Source organism: Myotis brandtii, unplaced genomic scaffold, assembly GCF_000412655.1.
Source record: "Myotis brandtii unplaced genomic scaffold, ASM41265v1 scaffold99, whole genome shotgun sequence".
Taxonomy (NCBI): domain Eukaryota; kingdom Metazoa; phylum Chordata; class Mammalia; order Chiroptera; family Vespertilionidae; genus Myotis; species Myotis brandtii.
In genome coordinates this window covers 575,717-596,835 of record NW_005372121.1, presented here as the reverse complement: position 1 = coordinate 596,835, position 21,119 = coordinate 575,717, and the positions used below count along the sequence as shown (strand labels likewise).

Sequence of the window (21,119 nt, the reverse complement as noted above, 5' to 3'; positions counted from 1 at the left end):
ACATCCTTCATAATAGTGTTTATCATTCTAATACAAACCAAAAACATAAAGATGTGCCTAATGGATTACCACTTGGTGACTTAAAAGTACTGATAACATTGTGACTACATATCTACAAACTAATATTTTGGACAGAAATCTTCTGAGATAGTGAATATATTAGAAAATGATATGCAGAAATTTATTTTGTGTTAGCTTTTACTATTGTTGCACTACTACTAACAACCTTAGGTACCAACCTACTCCTCGATAAAGCATTTGCTTGATGGCATATATGTATGTATATTTTTAGTTTAACAAAACATTATTTTCTAACAATTCTTTGGATTGAACTTAGAGCTCTTTTTTTCTTTGTGAATTGTATACCTAAGCATGTAGAGTTTACCTATATAAATTAGAAAATAATTTGAAATATCTGGATAATGACTCTGCAGCTTAGTTTTGGAGAATATTTGACTATTGGTAATCTTTATATATAACAGTGATATTAATGACTTTTAACTCACTTGTGGGTCACGGTGACTTCCCTAATGGTCTATAAAACACTCTAGAAATATAGTTATTCAATTATTTAAGTTTAACAACACAGTATTCCAAAGGCTTTTATCTTTACCCCCAATAAAAATTACTTCCTAGTAATCTATTCGACTAGGAATTATTACGGGCTACTCAAATGTATTATTTGTGGGGGGAAAATAGTGTTAGTAAAATTTATGAGACCTTCAGAGTCAGTTTTCCTCCAAGTCTCTGGTAAAATTGCAAGAACTCATTCTGCTCTAGATGTAATCAGGGTTGAATTGTCTGCAATTTTAGTGGAGAGCACTTTAATAAGGTGTCATTAGTGTTGTTGTGACTCGGTTATAGTTTTCAATTGCAGCTTTCTTACATTTGTTATTTGTCAAATTTTTCTTTGATTTTTTTTAAAAAAATTGCTCTCTTTTTCTATTGATGTACCATTTATATTTGGTCATAATTTTGTTTATAGTTTTCAGAGTTTTCTTTTCTCCCTTTGGAATATTACATGTGGGTTTTGGGGTATTTTGCTCTACAAATTCCATCACTTTTACTGTTGTAAAAAGTTAGCCAGATTATTTAATTGATTTAGAATACATTAACTTTTTAATATTATAGGTCTAAAACCACACGGGAGTGTATTCATTTTTTTATTCCATTTCTGTTTTTGATCTATAGAGTGGTCTGGACGGAGGGTTCCCTTGATGTCAGAGTTACAGTTATTCTATGTAAAACCATGGGGAAAGATAGAAAAAGTGTATCATATACCCATTTAGAAATAGTACTACTATATTGATACTGCCCCAGAATCATAATTCCTCTTTTGATTTTAAGAAACTGCTATATATGTTGAACTGGTTCTTGAAGGAATATTAAAAAATACCATTAGCACATGGCCTATTCTTCTTAATAGATGATACTTAGTAAAATACACTTGGGGTAATTTGTCCTAATAACACAGAAAATTCTAATAGGTAGGAAATTTCTTTGAGTGTGAGATGATAAACTCTGATTACTTTGAAAGCTAATAAGTTTTGAATTAATGCACAGAGGTCAAAATGTTTAAGATCGTGTGGAGTCTCCTATTGACTTTTTCTGGAAGTCAAGCCTCAAAACCCTTGGCTCAGAGAAATACTGAATTTGCAGTGGATCTTTATCAAGCTATTTGTTCATCTCAGAAGGACAACATTGTATTTTCCCCACTTGGAACAACTTTGATTCTTGGAATGGTACAACTGGGAGCAAAAGGAAAAGCATACCAGCAGATAAGACAAACTTTAAAAGTTCAGGAAAACTCAACTGGTAAGATTCTTACATATGATTATTTGTACTAGATGAGATCTGGCCCAATTTATTTTTTAAATATTAGAGAGAAGTTCATGGTCATATAACTTTAACAAATAAAAAATGTTGTAAAAAGTATAAATTTATAATAAAATGGGCAATTATAATGTAAACAATACCCATTCATTTATAATTGTTTCCTAATAAAAACATTACAAAAATAATTTATTAAGAAATTAATTCTATACAGATATAAAATTGTGAGTACTAGTATATCTGATTATTTTATTCTGCCCTATTTTAGATAGCTTTAATTAACTGAAAATAAGTTTTGTGTGTATGTGTGTTTGTGTATATGCATATATGTACCCATACATGTATATCTATATATATAAAAGCCTAAGCGACCATTATGACCAGATGACCAGACGGTAGCTATGACATGCACTGACCACCAGGGGGCAGACACTCAATGCAGGAGCTGTACCCTGGTGGTCAGTGGGCTCCCACAGCCAACCTCCTGCAGCTGGCCAACCTCCTTCGGTCCCTCCCCCCAGCCAACCAGCCCCAATGGGCCCTGATTGGGACTGGGCAAGACATTTCTGGTCGGCCCCAATTGCCCCCATCACCGATTAGGCTGAGGAACCCTATCCATGCACAAATTCATGCACTGGGCCTCTAGTGTACACATGAATACTCTTCCATTATCGCTTACTATGTTGTGATCATTTTCTCATAGCGTGCAACTGCTTCAGAATATAATTTTTTATTGTTGCCTTTTATTGCCTCTTAAAGACATATCATTACTTACTTAACCCTTCTTCTTCATTAGGTTGTTTCCAATACTTCTCCTATAAAAATGCTTCAATGAGCATCCTCACCCAGAAATCTTTGTGTTTATCTCTATCTCATTAGCTTTTTAAAATTAGCTTTCTAAGTAAAATTTAACCTTTGCACTTAAATGAGACCAAGAAAAAGCATTAATGTATACATTTTAAAAGTTTCTTTAGTTAATACTTTTTAAAGAAAAATTGGGAAAAACATACACACACACTAACACCTTTCAGAGGCCTTTGTACATGTGCGTGGTTGTTGTTTGGGAGTCTCCCAAAGGTTTATCTGCATTAGCGTACCTAACTTTTAGTGCTGGCACCCCATTTCCCTGGCTACCTTGTACTTTCAATTTCTGTAATAATTCTAATTTTAAACTTTTTCATCTCTGTCAGATAATATGTCATAAACATTAGAGGAAACACCCGGGTCTTTGGTTTGGGACTTTATTCACCACAACTAATTTCAGTATATTGCCTTTGCACAGAACAGTTCTATTGAGGAATTTGTTTTTCTTCTTCACAAGGTTTTATTTGCATCATTTTAAACAAAGGAAATTTTATGTGAAAAAAGAAGTTGGTGAGAGTCAAGTTAATTGCAAGAGTTTCCCTTTGTGAATAATGTAAAAGGAAGCCACTACGTTTCAGATTTGGTCTTGGCTGTCTATATTAATTTCAGCAAATCCCACTACACAGTCCCAGAAACATTTGAATCACATGATACTGCTTTGGAAGGTTAATAGAACATTTATGAAGATATGTAAAGTTGATTCCATGAGGAACTAGTAAATTAGAGCCTCCAAAAATCTAAATTATTTTAAATGGGTTTAATCTTACAGAGAAACACAGATGTTCTAACAACTCAGGATTGTGAATGTGATAATAATTATAGTAATAATGATGGCACTGTCAAACACATATACGTATATATATATATGCTTGATCTACATGGTCTCATTTAATTTTCACAATTATTTTGAGAGGTAGACATAACACTGATGCACACTAAGGCAAAGGAATGTTAAGTAACTTGCCCAGAACTAATTCTGGAAATGATTCAGGGAGGTAATAAATAAATCATAAGAACAATAATAAAAATTCCTGTATTTTTTGGAAGAATATTGATGGACAATTAAGCATTAACATTTTAACACATATAATAAGATGTACCAAACTTGTTTCCGGTTATGCCTTGTTAAGGGAGAGAGGGGGTCACTGATGGAAGAAAGCTGCAAAAAGAAAAGGAAGATCAGCCCCAAAGGTAAAGGTTTGAAAAATAAAAAAGAGTAAAGAAAAAAGAGACAGAATTAAGGAGAAAGCAGTGAGAGTGCAAGAAGGTGGATAAAATGTTTATGGGGGCCCTAGCCGGTTTGGCTCAGTGGATAAAGCATCAGCCTGCTGACTGAAAGGTCCTGGGTTCGATTCTGGTCAAGGGCACATGCCTCAGTTGTGGGCTTGACCCCCAGTAGGGGGCATACAGTGATTCTCTCTCATCATTGATGTTTCTATCTCTCTTTCCCTCTCCCTTCCTCTCTGAAATCAATAATATATATAATGTCAATGGGGTCTGGAGAAAGAAGAACAAAATGGCACTAAGGACAGGGGAAGAGTGTGACACTTAGGAAGGTAGTTCCTGGAACAGCCATATTGGAACCCAAGGCAGAAAGAAATATCACTAATAATGATCCTGTCTTTATTTACAGTTTTTATTATTTTGCTCATCATGAATTTATTTAAATCAATACTAATTTCTAAACTATACATTACAATTAGGTATTATTTATCTTGATTATTGAGTTTGTTGGCATCTCCTTCAATTTTATTCTCAAGGAAAGTGTCTCATCGACTCATCTTAGCCCTGGCCCTGCCTTTCATTCCCAGTGATTATCAAAAGGTGCACTCTGTTGAATCAGCCTATAGTTCACTTTTTATGCTGCAATCTGTTTCACATGAACACCCCACTTATTCTACAGATGGGCACCCACCCCCACGGGGGCTCTCAGTGTCCTCGGTTCTCCTTTCCCCCATTGCCAAGACATCTGCCCAGAATTTACCTTCCCCATTTTACTGAACCTCTGATAATGCTGCAGTTTTCTCTGCCTGTAATAATTTTGCTTACTAATCAAAGACTAATATGAAGGTGCTTCTTTATTACAAGAGCATTATGGAACCAGACAGTAGGCATGAATTCCTGACTCAGCTCTGCAATCAAATGACCTTGGGACTTGGCACCTCTCAAGTTTCTATATCTCTCTGGATTTTAGATTCCTCACTAGAAAAATAGGACTTTGGATGAGATGATTTATATGGCCCTTTTGGCTAAAATAATCTACAATCCCATAACCCTCTTTGTTTTCATCTTTGGATCTGTCACATTGCATTCACAATTGGCCTTTGGGCCCTTCATAGCAAGAGAAGTAAACATGTACTAAAGTTTAGAACATTTTCTGGAGGCCTGGTACAATCAAACTAAAAGTCATATTCACCCTATGGCTTGTAGGTTTTCTGTGGCTCTATTTTAGGAAATTAAACTTGTTTTCATAGCTTATTAGGAGCCATGAATATGTATTCTTTTTTTTCTATGCTGAAAGAGGTTATTAAACTGTAAATTAAGTCAAATTTGTACGGCAGATAACTTTATATTCTCCTCCAAACTTGTACTACTTGGTGACAGATTTTTATTGACTTCTGAGTCCAGTGATTTATCAAAGGGCAGCTGACTGTTTGTCACACAGTCTTGGACCTTAAGTACATGACATAAATCTAGTTGCTCTGACAAATGAGCTGGAAGTATTTTTTCTTCCCTTCTCCTCCCCCCCTCCCCCATTCCTTTAAAGATGAAGAACAAGTTCCTGAAGACTGGTTTCAAATTTTGCCACTTTATTTCTGACCTTAATTAATTCTTTTAGAGAAGCTCTCATGCCTTCATTCAGGAAGTCTTTTTTGTAGCCTCCTGGCTATTGAGACATTTTGCTTGGCTTCAAATAACAAGAAATGATTCCATCTGAAATCACCGCATAAGCAAGGAAAATAGATGAAGTTCCTTCCCTTCTTTATGTAAGGAATTCCAGGGTTGTAGAGAATTACCCAAATTCTTCAGATGAAGTTTTCATATCTAAAATCTTTCATGTCTGTATTCATAAATGGGGAATTATAGTTTGAAATATAATGTAATATACTTTCCAGAGCCCCATGTGTGGTGGTGTAGGCTGTACCTACACAAGAGAGCAGGAAAGAGCGGCAAGTAGGGACTGAAATGTAGCCTCCACTCGGCTGGACAAGATAAGAGGCCATGGGGTTATAGCCCCCCAGGAAAGGCATCTGTTCCTATTCACACAAAGATGCCCTATGGGCTGATAAATGGTTTACATGCACACAGACACACACATGCAAACATACACACACAAACATACACACACATGCCTATGTCCAGTAGACACTGAGAAGTTCCTGTCAGTAATAATTTTTAAATCTTTTTATTCAATGGGCATTCTTATAATGGTAAACTATGTTGCTTCAATAGAAACTAATTATATATATCCAACTTTAACACTATAAAAGTGGTATTTTCAGTATTTAACTGAAAATGTAACAAAGGACCTGAATAAGCCTTTGGTTTGAAATACAGTTCCCAGACTACATGGTGGAGTTTCAGCATGAAGGCAGAAGGGAATGAAAAATATTGGGACCCTTTGGTAATGAATAGGAAGCCACTGAGCAAAAATCACAGAATACTCTCATAGGCACATACACCTTCCTGACAACCCTGTGTTCAGGATGATCCAACCATAAATAAATAATAGGCCAGTGGTGAGGTGAGTCTTAGCTGATTTTGATGGACTCATTTGGTTAGTAGTTATAGTTGGGATGGTTAAAGGTTTTTATTGTTCATGTAGAAAACCAAAGTATACAGATTCATGAACCTGAAGAAATAGGCAATTCTGATCATTATGCAACTCTGGAGATGATTATATGGGTTGCCTAGTAAATTTCAAATCTTGGACAGGTACAGTTGTTCATAAGGGAGTAATTCTTAAGCTGAAATAAAAGTAACATTGAAGAGAATTCTAATCACTGTCATACCCCCCATCAGCATCCATTAGCATTTTCCTTTTATAAATATCACATGTCATGCAAAAAATGAAGTTCTAAATATAAATTTCCAACAACTAAAAATAAGCTAAATTTGACTATAAAGAGTTTCCTTCAGACTATTTAAATGTGTATTCTTGTTTTACACAAATTTTAATTTTACACAGACATTATGTTTTTTACTATTAAGAGCTGATTTCTCTATGAAAGGCATATTCTAGGAGATAAATGCTTAAAATATTTATACTAAATTAGAAAGGATTATTAGTTATACCTAAGAGTGCATAAAAGTAGTTATATGAATCAGATTGCTTAGAAGCAAAGCTGAAAAGCTGTTGTTTTTATGTTTTCAATATGTCAGTATACATTGTAATTATTTTTCAGGAGAAGAATTTTCTGCACTGAAGTCATTTTTCTCTGCCATCTCAAAGAAAAAACAAGAATTTACATTTAATCTTGCCAATGCCCTCTACCTTCAAGAAGGATTCACTGTGAAAGAACAATATCTCCATGGCAACGAGAAATTTTTTCAGAGTGCCATAAAACTGGTGGACTTTCAGAATGCAAAGGCTTGTGCAGAGACAATAAGTGCCTGGGTAGAAAGCAAAACAGATGGTAAAGTTTCCCATTTTCATAAAATCATTATTTGACATTGTATTCATGGGTTTTAATATCTTAAAGTAAACAAAGGTTGAATATTTTCCTACTAAACTGGCCCAGAGGGGTAAATCTCCTATTTCTCTTCCCTGCTATTCAAATTAATACTCAGTTGTAAAACCGAGAGAGAAATTGTGAGCTGCTTTGAAAAGTACACAGATACTTTTTTTAAAAAACGACACCTATTTCTGTAATTCTTAATGGAATAATTTTAATCATAATTTTTGTTAAAGTATAGGTTTTTAAAGTATGACAACAGGAATAATATCTTTGGCCAGATATTAGATCTGTCAATCCTAAATGCTTCCACCCCCACATATACTATAAATAACTAATACATCTTCATTGGATGTGTTAATGTTTAATAATAAATATTGGTAGTCCTATTATAAACATGGTAATCTTAATTTTAAATTAAACACAAATTTAAAAATTTAGCAAAATTTCCAAAGGGTCTACGACATGGCACAGTAGAAAGAACACAAGTTTAAAGTTATACATATGAGTTCAAGTTTTAACAGGTTCTAAGATATGTCTCATTTAAAATGAGGATGTTATTAAAATTTCAGGATTATTGTATGTGTAATGACAAGCATACATCTAGTCCTCAATGTACAACAGTCTGTTTCTTTGCTTATTTATTCTGCTATAAAAATTGTGATAGTGTAAGATGCTACTATTTTCTTTATGGGAAGCCTCATTTAGGGAACCATAAGTTGAAAATATGAGATGGGTGTGGTGAGCTGTATCCACATTTCTACGCAGCTCCATGGCATCCAATCATGCTTTTGTCTCATAACTTTAAAATATTCATTTCTGTTTTTTTTTAGAAAGAAAATCATTCTGGCAGCTCCATACTTGTCTCTTCCAATGGTCAGGGACTGTAGCTGCAAGAGTAGAAGGTTGAGTGTACCATTAACTCAGTAATTCTGATTGACCTACTGGAGGACCTTGAAATAAATTTTGAAAATACCAGTGGCTACGCAGGAAGGGATACTGAGTTTTTGTTCTTTTTGTCTGCAAAGCCATTTATAGAAATAATCTTGCTAAAGAGAGTTCATTACTAGGTCAGTTCAAATTTGCCTAAGATGATCTGTATCTCCTGTTTCCCAGTGAAATCCCGTTTGGAGCCATTTCTAAGTAAAATATTTAATAGTGCTCCTCTTTACCTTCAAAATTGCTATGTTTAGGTAAGAAGCACCCTGTTCACAAGTGATCTGCAAAATAAATATTTTTTTAATTTGATTAAAGCATTTCCACTAAGTTATTGCCTATTTCTTGCTGCCTCTTCTCCCACTCCCTTTACAGGAAAAATTAAAGGCATGTTTTCAGGGGAAGAATTTGGCCCTCTGACTCGGCTTATCCTGGTGAACGCTATTTATTTCAAGGGGGATTGGAAACAAAAATTCAGAAAAGAGGGCACAGAACTGATGAATTTCACTAAGAAGGATGGTGCAACAGTCAAAATTCCAATGATGAAGGCTCTTTTGAGAACCAAACATGGTAATACGGGGTATCACCCTCTAAAGCATGGCTTTGGGAATTGACAAGTATATTTCATATTTTATTTTCTCTATTGCAGGTTATTTTTCGGAATCCTCCATGAAGTACCAGGTTTTGGAATTACCTTATAAAGATGATGAGTTCAGTTTAATCATTATACTTCCTGCAGAAGAGGTGAGCATAGAAGACATGGAAAAACAAATTACTGCCGATCTAATCTTGAAATGGTTCTCTGAGATGCAAGAAGAGGAAGTGGAAATAAGCCTCCCTAGGTTGGTAATATTTTGTTATTCTGGTTCTTATGTTTTCACTTATGGAGGAATTTGAATTCAGGCGGTCGGCTCAGTGATAATAAAGACTACAGACAGGAGTGAAAAGGAAGATGCAAGTGGAAGTATTACTCCATGTTATGGATACAAAGGTAGGTCTGCACATTGCCAGCATTGCTTTGCCATGAGGAGGACTGAGTTTAAGTGCCCCAATATTCTCTCAAAGGGATGAAGAAATGTAACTCTTCAAATGAGAATGCTAGGATTAAAAGAAATTATTATTCTTTTATTATACAAAGTTATTTTTTCTCATTTTTCCATGATTAGAATTTAAAATATTTATCTTCTATTATGTTTAAGAAAAATAAAATGCCTAAACACTTAGGGAGGGGAATAAAGGAGACATATGTAATACTCTTTGTAATACTTTAAGCAATAAAACAAAACAAAAAAAAAGCTATGCTAAATCACTTTTGACAGACAATGCTCTAACAGTCATTGAGTTATACCTAGACTCCTAGGTCAGTTTTAGATAGTCAGTACAAATGGAAATTGCAAAGGCATGCTCAGGAAGCAATAATCCTATATATTAAAAGCATAGTATACAAATTGTCCCTTCAACCATCTGGGAGTTCAACCGGGGGAGGGACCAGCCGGGGGAAGGGAGGGAGTATCCAGCTGGCAGCCGTCCTATATAATAAAAGCATAGTATACAAATTGTCCCTTCGACCATCTGGGAGTTCAACCGGGGGAGGGGCCAGCTGGGGGAAGGGAGGGAGTATCCAGCTGGCAGCCAGCAGCTGCTAGGGACCCTGCCAGTGCATGAATTTTATGCACTGGGCCTCTAGTGTCTCAATATTCTAGGAGACAGGAGAGATTTCAGAGATAAGATGTGTCCAAATAAATTAATGTATACTTTTAATTTTTAAAGAAACAGACATCTAATAGATTATATCCTGTCCTTTTATTTCTAACTAGGGGCCCAGTGCACGAATTCGTGCACCTTGAAAGGAACTGTGGGCAGCAAGGCTGCGGTGAGCACAGAGGCAGGTCTTGGCCCATCCCTTCTGCCCCCACCCAGCCCCTCTCACCGAGGCCCTGGGTCCCCTGTCTACTGGCAGCCCCGCTCCTGTAGCCGTTGCTTCCACACGCTGATGGAGCCAGCCCCCACTGATGACGCAGAGCGATTGGGGCTGGCGCTATCTGCTGGTGTGAGCAGTGGCTGCTGCTGCAATCGCCCCTCAGGAACAGGGGGAGGTGGAGAAGCCCACAGGGGCGATTGAGGCCAGCAGCCGCTGCTTGCACCTGCTGACATTGCCAAGCATTCGGGGCCGGTGCCGGGTGCCGGCCGCGAGTGCGAGGGGTGGCTCTGGCACTGGCAGCAGATGCAAGCGGGGCCAGCGCCAGCAGCAGGTATGAGTGCCGGGCAGGACGGCACTGCGCCAGAGCAAAGAATTTTTAGTAACCAGCAGAGGCTCGCCCCGATGACAGCAACCAGCACCCCGCCTTGGTCTGACGCCCCTACTCACCTGCTCTACCATCCCGCTGTGGCTGACGCCCACCATGTTCTGCGCTCTGCCGCCTGAAGCCGATGCCCGCCATGTTCCTCACGTGCCCCCTGGTGGTCAGTGCACTTCATAGCGACTGGTTGTTCGGTTATTCGGTTGTTTGGTTGTTCTGCTGTTCGGTCTATTTGCATATTTAGGTTTTATATAGAGAGATTACTCAGTGCTGTGGTTCTTTTATATCTGAATGGATGCATTATGGTTTCAAACTAATGAAGATTTAGGTAAAACTAAAACAACTTAATCAGATATGTTTGCTTTAGCTCTTGTAACAAATTAACACAAACAACATGACTTAACACAACAGAAATTTATTCTCTCACAGTTCTGGAGGTTAGAGGGCCAACATCAAGGTGTTTACTGGGCCATGCTCTCTCTGAAACTCTGTACAATCCTTCCTTGCTTCTCAGCTTCTGGTGTTGATCCATCGTCTTTGCTGATGTTCTGCTTGTAGATGCCTGTCATCACATGGTCATCCTTCTTCCTGTGGCATTCTCCTTTCTTATAAAGACTCCAGTCATAATAGACTAAGGGCCTGCTCTATTCTAGTCTGATATCAACCTAACTAATTGCATCTGCAATGACCCTATTTCCAAACGAGGTCACATTATAAGGTGCCGGGGATTAGAGATTCAACATATAAAGAGGGGACACAGTTCCGCCCATAACACCAACTATAATAAATTCTGTTATTCTAAGTCAAAATAAAGCCTCTTTGGTAGCAAAATTTAGTAAATGCTAAAGAGAGAAAAGTTAGTCTATAAATACTTGTATATAAATAATAGTAGGAAGGAGCATGTGAGTGACTAGTTACTGTTTAAGAAACACTTCGTTCCCTTTTTGATGCATACTAGTTAAGAATCAAGAGCAACATGATATAGTCTTAAAAATACTAGGGTATTTCCTAGTGTTTATTATGAGTAACACACCACACCAGATATCTAATTTTGGACATTATTCTGCAATTGGATAGCAGCTAAAATAATCATCTTTCTTTGTCTAAATATAATATGGGATCCTATAAACATTAATAGTCAAATTTCTTCAGGTTGAAGAGTCTAACATACATTTGAGTTATGTCAGATTCTTCTCTGTATGTGTTTTTATGGTTATGTGTATGGGCAAAAGTGATCATTTAATACATGTATGTTAGGTAAATAAACAAGTAACTTTCATCTACATAGCAGTTTAACTTTGTAAAATATTTAGCATTTATATTTTAACTAGGGGCCCAGTGCATGAATTCGTGCACCTTGCAAGGACTGTGAGGCTGCGGTGGGCACAGGGCTGGGTCTCGGCCCATCCTCCACACCCCCGCCTGGCCCCTCCTTCAACAGCCCCTGGTCCCCAGTCTGCTGGCAGCCCCACTCCCACCACCGCCACTGCTTCCATGCGCTGACAGTGTGAAGCAATTGGGGCTGGTGCCATCAGCCAGTGCAAGCAGTGGCTGCTGCCCAGATCGATAGCCCCTCAGGAGTAGGGGGAGGTGGAGAAGCCCTCAGGGGCAATCAGGGCCTGCAGCCACCACTTGCACACATTGACAGCACCGACCAATCTGGACCGGCGCCAGGTCCCTTCAGTGGGTGTGAGCAGTGGCTCCAGTGCCAGCAGTGGGTGGGAATGGGGCCGGCACATAGGAGCAAAGAATTGTCAGTAACCACTAGAGGCTTGCCCAGATGATAGCGACCGGTGACCCACCATGGTCTGGCGCCCCCACTCACCTGCTCCACCATCCTGCCACTGCCAGTGCCTGCCATGTTCCACGCTCTGCCGCCTGCTGCCGATGCCCGCCATGTTCCGCAAGCGCCCACGGTAGTCAGCGCATGTCATAGCTACCGGTTGTTCCCGCGCTCTGCCGCCTGCTGCCGATGCCCGCCATGTTCCACAAGCGCCCACGGTAGTCAGCGCATGTCATAGCGACCGGTTGTTTGGTTGTTCAGTTGTTTGGTTGTTCTGCTGTTAGGTCTATTTTCATATTAGCCTTTTATTATATAGGATACTTAATGCTGTGCTTCTATATTCTGACTTGGTTATATCTTGTATTTCGAGATAAGGAAACTTAGTCATTCAAAATATAAATTGATTGACGTTTGACTAAGTGTTAGGAGATGGGATAAGTTCCCATGCTTGTTGGCTCATCGCCTTACAGTCTTATTATTCTGCTACTTGTTAGAAAATTTATCTCCTGTCCAGAAGCACAGATTAATTGGGACAGCACTCTAGACATGGAACTAGGACAGATGCCAAGTTATAGACTTGTTGCCTATCCATAAGATGATAGATGGAGTCATGAAGGATTTGCATGAGAAATTTACTAACAATATGCAGCAATGCACAGTAAATTCTAAAAGAAATGGTATAATCAATAAGCACCAGGAGGTTTATTAAAAAGGAGAGAGAAGAAGGGAGAAGAAGCACTAGAAACTGGAATTGTAAACAAAAGCTTCGTGAAAGAGGAAGAACTTGAGCTGGGCTTTAGAAGAATCAAGATGGGTAAGTCCTGCGTGTAATGGGGAGTTACTGAAAATTTCCAAGTAGGATAATGGAGTATTAAGGCAGTGTTTTAGAGGAATAGTTTTTGTTCATGCTGAATAGCTTGTCTGAACTCTTTCCCAACTCTCTACCACCCCTACCCCTACCTCCACTTTTCTGGATCACTACTATGTGTCCTTAAAACAAAGTTTGAGTTTTTGAAAGCTTTTTTGATCTCTTCATGCAAGATCCCACAGCATCTTCCTTTCTCCCTGCTGGGAAAAGTTCTCCCAGTTCCTTGTGTTTATTTCTGCATAGCAGTTATATTAAAATTATTTGTTTGTCTTCCTCACTGGACTGTAAACTTCTTGAGGTCAGGAACTATGAATAGTTTCTTTCTGTGACCCCAGCACAGAGCATACATTTGAAAAATAGTAGATGTTCAATGAACGCATGTTGCTTTAATCTGAATAGTAGTTATGTTCAGGATATGGCAAAGAGGTAGAGACTGAAGCCCAAAAGATCAGTACAAAACCTATTGCAATGATTTGGGAACTGAGTAATGAATGTTTAAAGGGGGCAGCTTCACTGGGAATAGTAAGGAATTGGTGGAGAAGAAAGACACTGGAGTGTGTGACTAACTAGATATGGGTAAGAATGTGTTGAGTTTCCAAGCTTGACTTACTAGGAAAATGAGAGGATGTGACTTCTTGCTCTTTTGTAGCAGTCTTTAACTGGACAGCATGGACTTCTGGAGTGCACTGGGACTTTAGAGAGTCCTTAAGGACCTTGAAATTATTAGCAAGTATATGTATATACAGTCATGTATTTATTTCCTTGGGAGAATTTTCATAGTTGTCATTGAATTTTTGACAGTCTAGTTATTTAAACTTGTTAAATACTATATATAGTTCTATTCAAAAGTATACTAATAACTAAACAATAGTAATACTATTTCTGAGAGGTATTTTTTAAAAAATATTTACTGATGTGGCATCTCACAGTATCTTTTCTCAACTTTTGAAACCAGTTCATGGAAAATAGAACATAATATTGAAGACCAAGAGTTTTGAAACCTTCTAACTATATAAATTTAATTACCTTACCTAATATTTTTTATTATTCAAAGGGATAATGATAATATATGCTTTTTAAGGTTGATGTTAGGATTATCTATAATAATAAAAGCATAATATGCTAATTAGACCGGACAGCCAAACGACCTTCCAGATGAAGCCGGGGCTGCTAGGCATGTAATTCATGCCAAGGCCCTTGCACGAATTGCATGCCTTGAGCCTCTAGTATAAGATAATGTGTAAAAAATGTTAGTACTCATTATTAACTCTTATTGTTTTTATTGTTATTCTCACTCAATTTTAACTTTTATAGAGCATTTATTGCAGTGTCAACACTGTTCAAAATGCTTCTCTTTTTACCATATCTCATTCATTCCCCACAATAAATTGGATAGAGATCTATTTTGATATTCAGGTTATAGATAAGGGACACCCCTTGCCTGTGGGTACATAGCTAACAAATAGCAGAGCCAAAATTGCAAGAGTCAGAAAACAAGTGTAATGCGAGGCAGCCATGAGGGAGAGCACAGAACAGAGCAAATGATCACTGGTAGAATGAGCAACAAGATAAAAGATGTGGAGCAGCAGTGCAAGGAGACTTTTGAAAAGAGAGAATTCTTACCATAGGACATGAAGTATCATATTCTTGCTGAGCTAGAAATCAGTCCCAGGCGTGGCCGGCTTTGGATCTGTAAGATGGTGAATGTGAATTGTGTGTGGGTGAGAGAAAGTGAACTCAGGGAAAATGAGGCTGGATATGAGAATAGAGATGTCATGACCAGGTGCAGTAGTGATTACAAAATGTTCATTTACTTTAATCTATTGGACATGGATACAAATTGGAGTTCCAAGTTTACATTAAACTTTGTCCAGATAAGTTTTATATGTAATGGAACGTATTTTAAATTCAACCCTGAGACTAATAGAGTTTTTCACACACACATACATGTGCACACGCACACACACACACACACACACACACACACACACACACACACCCTTCAAGGTAATTGATTAGAAAGGGACCAGAAACTACTATGTACTGACACAATAGTCCAGGTTCACCATTGTCAAGGATTGTACTAAATTTTTATCCTTGGGTGCAGCTTTAAATTTTGGGTTGCTTGATTCTAAGACTGAATATTCCAAGGATGAATCAAGTCCACTATCTCAAAGCTGGGCTTCCAAATAATAAGGATAGGGATGGTAAAGGAGACCCAACCAAGACTTTATTAAACAATAGTCCTGGGTATAAAGCTTTGTACGAAAAGGAAAGCACAATACAAATCCACAGTAGGGCCTGTAGACAGGAGTGAATCCATCTCAAAACAGAAATTCTCATGTGCTTTTTTCTCTTTTCTGCAGCTTTTACCTGGGTAAGACCCCTTTAAGCACAATGATTGCATTTGACAGTCAATTTCTGTCTTGTAAGCAAACAGATATTACTTATGTATGCTAAAACATTCATTTCATGATTATTTAGTTTTAGATTGTCTATCCAGTCTTTTGCCATTCTTTTACTTTAGCTGTATTCTTCTGACAAGTTTAGAGGAAGATCAAGGAAAAGGGAAAATGAAACCACATGCACAGTTAACTACATATATACTAGTATATATATAATATGATTTTGAATTATATATATTTTTAGAAGGCAATGGGAGTTATGACATTAGCTTTGACTTGGAATGGACCTGAGTTTGAATCTTACCTGTCTCCTATCCTGACCTTGAACCTGAAAATCAATCTTCTCAAACCTTCACTTTTTTATATGTTAATAGGAATAATAATAGGAATAATAATGCTAACTTCCTGGGGTTTATGTGAAGATTAAAAACTATAAACTATATTAATGGAAGTGCTACTTTACATATGGCTATTCATGGCTCTAATAATTATGGATAATTAGAAATTGGTTGTAGATTAAATGGTTAAGTGGGTTTCTATTGCTATAGGTTTCATTGGACTATATTATGAGCAGGACTGTTACTTAAATGACTGGGGTGATAATTAGGCTTTATTGGAACTTGTAATATGTCTTGCAGTACTAGTGTTATTATAAAAAAAAAACCAGTCAATTTGTAGGTGGAACATTTATTCTCTGCCTTTTAGAAGCCCATACTCCATTCAGTTTAAAAATAGAGTGTGATAATGAAGCAAAACAAAACAAACAAATCCTCAAAACCATTACCCTGCATATTATCTTTCTTAGTTGGAAGTTCAGAGAAAGAAGCTGAAAACAGTTGGTATAAAAGAAGCTATTTTCATTTTTAGTAGATTTGAATGCGCCTGTTGTGCCCATTGCCAGTGAGCTAGGGTTTTATGAGTTAACATCTTCCAAAAGTGCACAATATTTTACCAGAAATAATTTAGGTCTAGTACATTTCTGCCACAGCATATTCATTGTTTTGAAAATTTATAATTAGGAATCTTGTTCGCTCAGTATTTGGCAATTAAAACAATGATCTAATTAGACTGACTGCCCAAGTTAATTTCTAGCCCCAGATGTGGGCCTACCTGTTAGCTAAGCAAGAATCCTGTGCTTGAGCAGTTGTGTCTGTATCCAAACCTGAGAACAGGGGCAAATGCTCATCAGGGCAGAACAGTGCTCAGACAGAACAACATGGGCAGGAGTTGTCTGGGAATTTGGTTGATGTAGGAATATTCAAAGCTCCCTGTTTGAGGACTTCACACTCCTTTCTTTCATAAACAAATTTTCCAATCTGGTTTTCAAATGCAAATTGATGCTTTGAGCATCTATAATGTCAGTGAATATTAGTTATTATTATTATTATTATTATTACTAGTGGCCCAGTGCACGGATTCATGCACATCGAAAGGAAAATAATTAGAAGAAATATTTTAATATTGCTCTCTGCCTTTTCTCCCTCAGCGCCTGGGAGCTGGGCGGTGGCCCTGCTCCCAGCCACTGCTGCTGGTTGCCCTCTGCAGGGTGATCCGGCCCCGCCTGGCTCCCGCTTGCACCCGCCTTGGCCTGGCACCACCCGCTCACCTGCTCCACCATCCTGCCATGGTCCCACTCTCGTCGGGGCCCGTGGAGGCCAGTAATGCCTCCACTGCTGCCCGCTGCCAGCGCAGCATTGCCAATGCCCATCATGTTCTGTGCTGCCCCCTGCTAGTCATTGCATGTCATAGCGAGCGGTCGAACTGCCAGTCTTTGGTTGAGGGGAAAATTTGCATACTAGGCTTTTATTATATAGGATTATTATTATTAAAATGCCAACGTAAGGTTCAGTGATTGCTGTTGACTTGGAATCATGGCTCTGTGCTTAGAGTCTTTGAGATTCTCTGTGTCAGGTCCCTCTTCACATCAGCTTGGAGAGGTGAGCTGAATCTGGAGTCCTAACTTATGGCCCTGCTTTGGAAGCGAGGCAGGGGAGTTAGAACAGGGAACAAAAGTCTCAAGCTCCAGCCCTCCCCTTCTCCATCTTATCTGGAACATCACAGACAGGACCTTCACAGACCACCTGTTTCCCTGCTTCCTTCTGCCCAATTTCCTCTCATTGGGAGGACCAAAAAGAAATTGCTGGATAGGAGAGACAAGTGTGATTCCCGCTGGCAACCAGCTTCAGAAGCAGAGGACCACCTTTGCCCACGTTTAATAAAGACCTCCCGCCCAGACCCATTGGCGCTCTTCATTCTCCGAGGTCGCCCACCCTCACTTCTCGAGTGTGATCTGTCGCTTTAATAGACTTCCTGTGCTTTGCTGAATCTTTCTGTCGTGCTGGTCAATTCCTTCTCATTCCCTGACAAGGACCTGAATGGGTTGAGGCCTCTCTTGGCCTCTCAGGGTGCCGCCAGGAATCAGAAGTAGTGGACATTTTTGTTTTTCTCCTATAATGCATTCCCTGACAAGGACCTGAATGGGTTGAGGCCTCTCAGGGTGCTGCCAGGAATCAGAAGTAGTGGGCATTTTTGTTTTTCTCCTATAATTTTTATCTTTTATTTCATTTGGAAGATATTTTGTTCCCTTTCAATGTTTTACACCACTTACTGGGCCTATTGAAAAGATATTAGGTGAGTTCACAACAGAAGGAAGTCACCTCAATTATGACAATGGATGGGGAGGAGGAAAATAGGTGACTAAGGCCTCGCTGCACCCCAGTAGCCAACAATTTCCTCCAAGGATTGTTGACTCCTGTCCTCCTCTCATCGCATCATGGCCATCTGCCAGGAAGAGTCTTGGATGGTGTGAAAAACACCTGAGTTAGATGGTTGCTGGAGGGGAACCTTCAAACTTCTAGGGAATGAGCCAAGCAATTGGAAACTTAAAACGCTCACCCTGTTTAGTCAGGTAACTGTTACTCAAAAAGTAGAGTGTTCTCTTCCCCCTTTCCACCAACCATTTATCTGGAAAACAAGTTATTAGTAACCCAGAAAGGCTGAGTGGAGCGGGGGAAACATGGTGTGTGGAAATGTGAGAAAATGTAACTGGGGTAATGCAAACAAAAGATTTCACAATATAATTTCTTCTAAATCGACCACTTTATAGATTAAAAAAAATTGGAAGTAGCAAATGCATACATTGTTTCTTTCTTTTTTAAAACAGATTTAAAGTAGAACAAAAATTGGACTTCAAAGAAGCTTTGTATTCTTTGAACATAACAGAAATATTTAGTGGTGGCTGTGACCTTTCTGGAATAACAGGTAATATGATAAATAATTTGACAGCATGTTAATATGTTTTCTTAGTAATCATGTTAACTGACTGCTTTTAAAAGGGAAAGAGCGCCGGGTCCCAGGAAATAAACACATACACGATGAATAAATGCCATCGTCGTGTTGAGCTGTCTGTAAACACTCTATTTTCCATTTAAGTACTTTTCCTTAATGAAAGCCAGAAAGCATTTTAGAATGTTAGATAAGCCTTCCAACCATGCTTGTAATGAAACTATGTAGGTAAAGTATTATACGGGCTTTTATTTTGGCCCTATTTGGATTTTCTTATTTGAACAATGGGAATTACAACTTTGAGTCTCTCATCTGAGCAGAGCTAATAAAACTCTTATAACCCAATTTGCAAATGTTAATTCGGTAATATCAGAGCCCATGAAACAGGCATTCACAACATGCTGGATGATGAACACAATCTAGAAATTGTAATGCTACAGCTTGTACATTTAGCTTGGGACTGACAAAACAATTGGGGAGATGGAGTTCTTATGCTAACTTGCACCTGGGAAATTGTGCAGGGTTAAGACGTTCAGATTGAACAACAAAGCCCAAGATAGTCTTTTAATTTTTTTCATCCTAACAATACTCATTAGTTCAAAAATACACAAACACAAACACACACACACACACACACACACACACACACACACGCACACGATGAGGAAGACCAATTAGTCCCAAGTTACTTACCCTCTTTTAAATTTAGTCTTCTATTTTATAAAAAGGGTCTTGATAGTAGAAGCCTATCTATCTGATGGGCTTTTGTATCATGGCATGGAAATTTTGTGTATTCCTATATAAATCTCTGGGCTTCGAAGAAGTATTCATTAATTTATTTACTCATCAATTATGTGGGTAAATAAACAGAATGAGCTTTCCTGACGCAGGGATTGGGTGGGGTATGCAGGCAACATAGAAGTTCACTGTCACCTTCACACATGATTTAGCTACTTGTTCTCACACTGACAGAAAGATCTAACTTCTTTGACAATCTCCTCGGCATCAGAAATGAGACAGTCAGCATTAAATACTGCAACAGGATGCCATCTGAGTGTGCCTTGGAACACAGCCGCCTCATCAGCCTGAAATAAAACAAGGCATTTCCCCAGCACCGCTTCTTCTTAAACTTTTTCTCGCCTTCGGAAGCTTACTCGCTGTCCCCCAGACATTTCAAACAGCTACTCACTCCGCAAATTCCCAGCAATTTGTGAATTCTACAAAATCTCTTTTTACTGGCAGATTTGGCAAGAAAATAACTCCAAAATGTTTCATAAAAGAATTTATGCAAGAGAACACCTCAAACAGAGAATAAATGCCCAACATTTTCAGCTCTTTCTCTCCTGAGTTACCTATTTGATTTGTTTTAACTACGTTGGTTCTGTCTTATGCCTGAAATAGACCAACCAGAGCCAAGGATGGCACTATTCCTGGTCATTAGGAAAAGAGTGATTTCCATGCTATCCCTACCTTTCATTTGTGCAATAAGCAATCACTAAAGGCCACTGAGAACCAGCCCAGCACCAGTGCTATGGGATAGTTACACAAAAGAGGCACTACCCTGTGCTCATGGAGTTCACAAATTTTAGAGGAAATATTTTCAGAGAGTTACTTAGGAAATTTTGAGATGAAGATTTGACTTCTAACTGTTATTTCTTTTTTATGTCATCTTTAGAAACATAGAAGTTACTCCACAAATGCTAAATAAAAAATACAAGTGGGACAAGTGGCACCGTAATATTTACTTGCACATCTTCTAGCAAAGAAGGTTTTTTATTTTTTTGACACATGGAATTTTTATAGAAAACTAAGGGATAGCATTATTATGAAGATGTAGAAAACATTGAGTTTATGGAGTCCAGATTTCTTGTTCTGGCCTATTACCTCTCAAGTCCTGTTTGTTTCCCAAGACTGGGTCCTCTCTGTGGTAAGACAGAAAACACAAAACCAAGTTGTTTAGTCTAAGAGGCAGAGAGTCACTTGGTCTTGTGACATTGTGAAAACGGGTGAAATTCTCTACTCCTCCAACACCTACTTTTTTTTTTCTGTTATCCCCCCTTTTTAAATTTTCTTTATTTATTAAGGTATTACATATGTGTCATTATCCTCCCATTGGCCCCCCAACCCCCAATCATGCCCTCACCCCCCTATTGTCTGTGTTCTTTGGTT

At 38.3% G+C, this 21,119-nt stretch overlaps 1 protein-coding gene across 1 annotated transcript in view; it reads left to right on the top strand.

Annotated features, from left to right (window-relative positions):
• Positions 1-21,119, top strand: part of SERPINI2 (serpin peptidase inhibitor, clade I (pancpin), member 2) — a 33,777-nt gene that overhangs the window by 256 nt on the left and 12,402 nt on the right. The window contains exons 2-6 of the mRNA XM_005886540.2: positions 1,566-1,815; positions 7,104-7,334; positions 8,685-8,879; positions 8,959-9,151; positions 18,829-18,926. Of these exons, the coding sequence (XP_005886602.1) occupies positions 1,572-1,815; positions 7,104-7,334; positions 8,685-8,879; positions 8,959-9,151; positions 18,829-18,926 (961 nt within the window). The 5' untranslated portion in view covers positions 1,566-1,571. The remainder of the gene's footprint in view (positions 1-1,565; positions 1,816-7,103; positions 7,335-8,684; positions 8,880-8,958; positions 9,152-18,828; positions 18,927-21,119) is intronic.